Raw genomic sequence first — 7422 nt, forward strand, 5'->3', positions numbered from 1 at the left:
TGTCTCCTCAGGCGTCGCCGCTCGAGCAGGACTCGTGCATTGGGAGCCCGGGTGGCTGGAGCCGGTGAGGCGGCCGCAGCGGTACCGCGCTCGCTCGGGGCGGGCGGGAGGGAGGTGTTCCCCCCCCCCCCCCGTCGGGTGTCTCCCCGGCGCTGTCGGGGTCCACAAGCGTTATTTGGTTTCTTTCCCTCGCAGAATCGCTTTAGACCCTGCCGGGAACCAGGACCAGCAGAGCCCGGCGGCTCCCAGCGGTAAGTGCCCGTGAGCGGGTGGGGAACGCAGGTGTGGTGTGCCCGGTGTGTGCGGTGCCGTGTCTGAGGTCAGGATTCATGGGGGGTTTCCTTTCAGCTGTGCCCTTGGCAGCGCTTGTGACCTTGGTCCTGGCTTAGAAGTGAAGCTTTAACTTCAGTAGTGGCGAGGGGGAATGCTTCCTACCGGCCCGTACGCAGCCGACCGTGCAGGTTTCAGGCGTTAGGGTTTGTTCGGTAGCTTTGGCCTGCAGCGAGCACTGACTAGAAACGTTGAGATAAAGCAAGCTGCCTCAAGCTGTGGATGGTGACATGACTCAGGGCTATAGTCCTGGCGTAAGATAGCTCAGGTGGAGTGCAGCAACTTCCGTAGCTATGAAATGGCTGCCGCTAGAGGGACAGCCATTTTAATTATTAATGCGTAACCTCACCGAGGGTTACATCCAAAACCAGGGGCACATCCACTGCGGCATTGCCCGGATTGCACACTGGTTAAGTAGAATGGTTTTAATAGCAGTTCGCTGCTGGGGCGTGCGGACCTTTGTGTAGTTTTGTAATGTGGAGTCACGGCCTTGGTGTGGCTGCTTCGTGCCTTGCAGGTGCTGATAGAACTGCAGAGTAAAGCTATTCCATTTGTACTGACCTGAAGGCAAGTGCTTGTTTTTCATTGTAAATGCAATAGGCTGCATTTAGGGTAGATTGAAAATACAATACCTTGGGAATTCTGTTGGGAGAAGGGAGAAAAGGTACTAACTTTTCACAAAACACTTATGGTAACCTAGCAAATGAAGGGTGTTAAAACCCACACAAACCAACCTCAGAATTCCACACAGAACTACTTATGGGTTAAACTGAAGCTTTTTTCCATTTCATATGAAAGACTGGCTATAGGAAAGGAAATGATGACACTTTAAACTGTCACAGGCAAAACATGCTGATAGACTGGGTGACAACTGCTGGTGTTTAATTAGCCTTGGAACTTTCTGCCTGTGTGCTGTAATGGTGGTGGTGGTGGTTGTATAAATACCTTAATGCGCATAAACTATGAGCTTCCCCTCCCCACCTTTGACAGGAACAGAGACTGGGTATTGCACAACAACAGTAAAACCAGAACCAGCTTCTGAAAGCACCTGTGTGCAGGAAATGGTGGTGAGGAAGACTGAGGATATGACAGGCTTTATGGACGACTTAACCCTCAGCTCACCGAAGAAGAGAGAGTCGTCTGTGAGATCCAGGAGGAGTTGTGACAGGTCATCCACAAGGTCATCCAGCAGATCATCTTGCAGTTCACGGTCCAGTTCAAATAGTTCCTCTTCAGCTTCCTCCAGGAGTTGGAGCCGGTCCAGATCAAGGTCACGGGGTGGAAGAACCAGTTCCCGAAGGTACAGAAGATCCTCCCGCTCGTATTCCAGAAGCCGGTCGAGATCCCATGGCTACACGCGGTACCGTGGCAGGTACCATGTCAGATACTACCGCAGATACCGCCGCTCACCACCAAGGTACCGGTCCCGCAGCCGGTCCTGGTCCCGTGGAAGATCCTATTACAGAAGGTCATACTCGAGAAGCAGATCACGTTCTAGATGCAGAAAATATTATGGATTTGGGAGGACAATATACCCTGAGATTTACAGGAGCTGGAGGAGCAGGTCACGATCAAGATCCTGCAGTAGGTCACCTCTCCACTTGAGTGCAAAAGGTACTTCTTTTTTGAGCCTTTGTTGTGTAAGAACCTCAAAGCTTACAGCTTATTTTAACCAGGCAAATTTACGTCTGTTGAGTTGCTTTACAGAGCAGAATTGAAAGTGACAATGGGTGGTTATAAGTACATGTTTTTAAAAAAGTAGTTCAGAGCATATTCTTAGGACTTCAACTGAAGCTAAATTTCAAGTTCTGATGAATATTCATCGCAGTTAATGCTTACTTAGATTCAGTGATAGTAAACCTGCAGGTTTTGGGGCTTGTGTGAGTAGTTACATATTAATTTAAGCATAAGAGAAGACACTTTTTTTTTTGTAGACAAAAAGGAACTCCTTGAAATTGCAAAAGCAAATGCTGCAAAAGCTCTGGGAACAGATAACATCATCTTGCCAGCAAGCTTGAAGATGTTTACTCCTCCCAAAGAGAGAAAAAGCACCAAACAAAAGCAGGAAGATCCTGGGGAGTCAGCTGAGGTAAGTATGAACTGGAGTGTTCTCAAGGAAAAGGTAAACCCTTCTTAACTTGGCTCTGCATGGATGTCTCATCGGTTTTAACTCTGGAGTTTGTGATTATGAATTGAAACTGTTGAACAAAAACTTCAGATTTCCCAGAGTGGTGAAAACTGCTCCGGAAACCACATTGCTGTGAGCCAAAAGTACTGTGGACTCTTGCGAGGTGGTTGATCCACTGAGTACCTGCAGGCTTCCAGTAGTGGCAGGTTGGGAAGGAGAGGTGAATGTAGTTTTTTCCTTTGGGTTGTTCTTCTAAAAGGATATTAATTAGACTAGTTTATGTGTTTCTGACCTAGAACAAGAGTCTTCTTACGAAACCGAGTGAATAGTGTGGGGATTTTTTTTTTTCAAGTTACATCTTTCTGCCCTTTTTAACTGTTAAAAGTTTTTCATGTGCAACAAACTGTTTCCCAGAAATTACGTACCAAAGCACACAAATGCATTTTACATACTTTATTTCTGTCTTATAGAAATCATGACTATGGTTCCAGACATGATGAAGAAAATCTGTTGGTAATAAAGGGACTTGTGGGCTGTAGCTGCTATGAATTTAAGGGAGGGAGAAACTCGAGCAGCTTAAACTGGATGTTAGTTTGGCTCTGTCATTACAGTGTGACCTGATTAGTCGTAAATGCAGAACTGCACTAACTGTTCCCATTGAGCAGATGCTGCAGTAAATATACTGAGGGGTTTAGAGAAATGGTACAGGCATCCCGTTCATAATATATGCAATATATTCCAGATATTGAGAGTACAGAAGAAGAGGCCTGCATCACTGGCAGATAAGTTTATTGTTATTCAAAGCTCTGCAGGATGGATATGCAGAACTTAAAGCCACTTGCTCTCCCACTGCACTGTGGGGCAGTCCATGCTTCCAGTTGGTGGAATCTGTTTAAAATCTGTAATGGGGGCATGGATATCACATGAGAGAATTGGGATATGGACTCTGGGGGGGAAAGCACTGAATGCTTTCAAAGAGAGTTTGACATTGATCTGTTTGGATATTTAGTAGCTTACAGCTACTGTTGATGTAAATATCTGAAGCAACTCCACCAGAAAGTTCATGCTCTCTAGTAACTGCCTTAACGTGCATTGAATAATGTGTCCTCCCACCTAAGCTGTGTGTGCTTTCTCTAGCGACCCACAAGACCAGCAGGAAACATGACCAAGAGTGGAATAGAGAGAGCAGCTATACAGAAGAGCATTTCCTTCAGTCCTAATGTAAGTGTGGCCTCCCAGTGTGGAATCCTGGTACTTCCTCACTCTGCTAGGCTTGTCCCAGCATTGGTTGCCAAATTAAATTTAATAATGGTAAAGAACTTGCTAATTGAGTAATGAGTTTCCTGGAGCTGGATCAGTCCTTCAGCAGCAGAGCCCTGTAATCGCTATAGCAGTGTGTTCAAAATGGATGTTTACCTGATGTCAAATGTATCTACTGTGCTGTAGGCTTGAAAGCGTATGCCAGAAGTAGTTTGCACCAGAACTTAATTCAAGCTACATGTTTTAGTAAAGCAAACAAAGGAAAAAGCAGTTTCCTCAAGTCCTGTGTCAGGTGTCCATAGGTGATACTCAGAGGGCATAAGGTCTCCTGTGAGCTGAAAGCATTGTCTCACCAGTGGAAGCTGACAGGCCTTGGTGCATTCCTTCTTCAGGCAGCACTTTTAAAGGAAACTTGTGTGGTTCTTTTGTTTTCCAGAATACAATGGCAAAACCAGTCCTACAGAAGCCAGTAAGCCAAGTGGTTAAAGAACCAGCAGTCTCCCCGGCAAGAGAAGATGACAGGAAGGGAAGTCCCTATGGGCAGTGGGTTCCTGTCAGGAAGGAGGAGAAGAAAACATTTCTCAACTTCTCACCCAAAAGCGCCTTGTTCCGGGCACGCTGACTTGTTTGTCTGTGTCTGACTGCAGCGTTGCGCACGCTTCAGTAGCGAGGGCTGAAACGGTCTGATCAGGGTGAAGATTTATTAATGCTGAGTGTTCATATTGAGATCTTAATTGCGGAATCTTAGGTTTCTCTTTCAGATCTAGAGCACAGTGATCCGCCAGCCACAGATGGGACTCTTGTGTATAGTTGTACGTGTTTTGTATTGCTTTAATGGACTAGAGCTTACAGGTGGGTAACTTTTTCTAAACAACTGTTCAGTAGCTGTTATTTTGAAGTCTTGATTTATACTGTGTAGCTCGTCAAGTGAATAAACTTAAATTTTGCACTGGCTTCTTGGTGTGTCGAGTGTTAGACCTGTGTTGAGTGGTGAGCTGGCTGAACGCTGGGGCATGCTGTGTCCAGGCTGAGCTGTTGTTACCACAGCCTGCAGCAGCAGGTGATTTCTGGACCTTCACACTGGCTTGGCTTTTGTGAAAATAAATCACTGCTAAAATAAAGTGAGTTTGACTCCTCCAGTGAGAAACTGTATTGCCAGGCAAGGCTGGCATGTGTACAAAGGATGTCCCTCACCTTCTTGGTGATGGTCAGCTGTGTGGTACAGGGGAGCTCCACACTCATCACACAACAGCCCCAACCATGCTTTTACCAAAGTTTGTGTTCCCCAAACATGCTTTCACCTCCCTGCTACCCATGTCCTCAGGAACTCTGGCTACTGCTCAGAATTTAATTCTTACCAGTTTATTGTGTTACGTGATTGCACAAGCTTGTTCCTTCTGCAACTAAAAGCTATGTACAGCTGAAGGTCTGCAGATGACTTACCACATTAAATACATCATTGATCTTTAAAATTACTACAGTCTACAATGTACTTTTTTTTATAAAATTTAAAATCACCCACAAAATCTCTTACTAAGCCAAACTTGAGCAGGGGCAGGTGCTTTGCTGAGGACTCAGACAGCTGTTCCTCTCTCCAGGTTCTGTTTGATCTCAGCTGTGTACTTCCCATAGAACCTCTCTGCCTTCTTGTTGAACTTGGCATTTCTCTCGTTAATGTAGTCTATGTCAGCATCATCATTGTAGGGCCGGCGCCTGCTGTACTTCTCACGCTTCTCAATCCTGAAAGGCAAACGGCACCCATGGTGAACCTGGGGGTGTGACTGCACGGGGTCTCTCAGTGCCACCTCTCTGTTTACTTACTGCTTTTCAAGATCTGCGACCATTCTATCGACCCCTTCCTTAGTGGGCACATGAGTTCCATGGAGAAGACTGTCAGAGGTGGGATAAAGCGCTTCCCCACTGGACAACAGGAAGAGATGGACAGCAGTTTATGCACGCTCCAGTTTACTGTAACAGCTCATGGTGCTGGTGTTGGTGCTAAACCCACCCTCAGTGCAAGTGACACAACTTGTTGCTTCTGCAAACTTAGTAATGCTCCTACTCCTCACACAGGGACTGCCAGTTATGGGATCATGAGTTTTAAGATAACATTAAAAGGCTAAACATCACAGTGGATGAGATGTTCAGCACAGCACGGGCTGAAAGGATTACTTCTAAACGGCTTTGGTGTTAGCTAATAATTCTGAAACACCACAGACACCATCACATGACAGATCAAAACTCACTACTGCTCCTTCAGCTTCTCGTACTCCTCCAGGTCAGGTTTGATCTGCCGGGTCAGCCTCTGGTACTGGCGCAGCTGAGCAGCCGCGTAATCTGGGGAAGGAAATGGGTGTAGGTGAAGGTTTTTATTTGATGGGTCAGTTTGCAGCTAAAACACTTCACAAAGGTGCTGGGTGCAAACACAGTTACGTAGTTAAGCCATTACCTGAAAATCCCAGATCTGGATTTTTCCTCTTCTTTTTCCTTTCCCACCTCTCTGCATCCTCAGCGCTGATCTCCAGCAGTTTAACTCGCTCATAGTCCTCTCCTCTTGCTGCGCATTCCTACCAGAGAACAAAGAACACTTCAGTTGTAACAACAGCCAACCACGAAGCTTAGTTACGCCTACCAAGATGAGTCCAGCCAGCACCCAGGGCAGGACAGTAATTTAGATACTCGAGAATCTTAACTAGGAGGTGGATTTTATTGCCTGCGTAAGCTCCCAAGGCTGTAGCACCACCACGAATGGGGCTCTGCCCCACTGTCAGCGCACGGCCCAGGGTTCAGCAGGGCTGCAGAAGCTGTATTCGTGTGCTTACCCTCTTCTTTTCCTCCACCTTCAGCTCCCACTCCAGCCGAGCTTTTTTGGCCTCCCAGTTTGGTGGCAATTTAAGTCTTTTATCTTCCTCCACCACTTCATGGTGGTTCAGCTTGCGAGCCTCGTTCTAGGCACAAAGCGCTTCATTACACCCGGTAATAATGGACCGGCACCCCCGGGCTGCAGGAGCCCGGCCCGGCACAGCCCACCCCGACCGCCGCGTGCTGGACGGGCACCGGTGCCACCGGAGCCGCCCCTCCCGCACTGCTCCCCTATAGCGAAGCCCGGCCGGGCCCCGCTGCGCCCACCGCGTACCCGCTTCAAGTGGAGCTCGCGGAACTTGCGCAGCCGCTCCTCCCGCTTCTGTGCCGCCGCTGCAGCCACCGCCGCCGCGCTAGGCCGCGCCTCGTCCTCCGAGCCCGAGGAGCCCTGGAACAACCCTCGCTCAGCCCGTGGAGGGGAAGGAGCCGCGAGCCCCCCCCCCCCCACCCGCCGCCGCCGCCGCCCTCACCCCGCCATCGGGATCGGGAGCGCCAAGGCTGCCCAGCTCCGACACCGCCGCCGCCGCCATCTCCTACGAGGAACGCTTCCGCTTCCGCCTTCGCGCACGGCCTGTCGGGAAGCCGCCGCCGCCGCAGCCTCGGGCGCCCCCCAGCGGTTGGGAGGAACCACCGGCCCCCGCCGCCGCCTGCACCGGGGGCAGGCCTGAAACCGGCAGCTTGCGTGCGGAGCCGCCCGGGAGCGAGCTCCCATTCCCCGGGACTGCGGCCGCTGGTGCCGGGGCAGGCAGCCCCCAGCGGGCCGGGAGCGAGCCGAGGTTCCGGAAACGCTGGCAACGAGCATTTTCCTCCTCTTCTCCCGAGGAACCGGCGGGGGATGCAGC

The 7422-nt window shown here is 49.4% G+C and overlaps 2 protein-coding genes across 2 annotated transcripts; one reads left to right on the forward strand and one right to left on the reverse strand.

The window, feature by feature from the left end:
• Positions 1 to 5: 5 nt before the first annotated feature.
• RSRP1 (arginine and serine rich protein 1) lies at positions 6 to 4672 on the forward strand (the record flags this gene model as incomplete). Its single annotated transcript, XM_062628755.1, has 6 exons — positions 6 to 64; positions 196 to 251; positions 1321 to 1944; positions 2265 to 2419; positions 3596 to 3679; positions 4155 to 4672. Coding segments are annotated over 6 exons (1164 nt in total), but the record flags the coding sequence as incomplete, so codon positions are not given.
• Positions 4673 to 5063: 391 nt separating this feature from the next.
• Positions 5064 to 7207, reverse strand: SYF2 (SYF2 pre-mRNA splicing factor). Its single transcript, XM_062628719.1, has 7 exons — positions 7051 to 7207; positions 6855 to 6968; positions 6541 to 6666; positions 6168 to 6285; positions 5965 to 6055; positions 5540 to 5638; positions 5064 to 5458 (listed from the first exon to the last, which is right to left on the reverse strand). The coding sequence occupies exons 1-7, from the start codon at positions 7108 to 7110 to the stop codon at positions 5293 to 5295; spliced, it is 774 nt and encodes a 257-aa protein (XP_062484703.1). The 5' UTR covers positions 7111 to 7207; the 3' UTR covers positions 5064 to 5292.
• Between the last annotated feature and the right edge of the window lie 215 nt (positions 7208 to 7422).

The sequence above is a fragment of the Pezoporus occidentalis genome, unplaced genomic scaffold (assembly GCF_034315485.1).
Source record: "Pezoporus occidentalis ecotype Australia unplaced genomic scaffold, CSIRO_AGI_Poc_V1 ctg321, whole genome shotgun sequence".
In the NCBI taxonomy this organism is placed as follows: Eukaryota; Metazoa; Chordata; class Aves; order Psittaciformes; family Psittacidae; genus Pezoporus; species Pezoporus occidentalis.

Bases quoted from the DNA above. Each gene is read 5' to 3' on its own strand.
- SYF2 (XM_062628719.1), bottom strand. From the start codon at position 7,110: ATGGCGGCGGCGGCGGTGTCGGAGCTGGGCAGCCTTGGCGCTCCCGAT. The intron at 6,667-6,854 runs GTACGCGGTGGG...CTTTGTGCCTAG, and splicing joins GCGAGCTCCACTTGAAGCGG to AACGAGGCTCGCAAGCTGAA. The intron at 5,639-5,964 runs GTGAGTTTTGAT...CCTGTTGTCCAG, and splicing joins GAGAAGCTGAAGGAGCAGTA to TGGGGAAGCGCTTTATCCCA.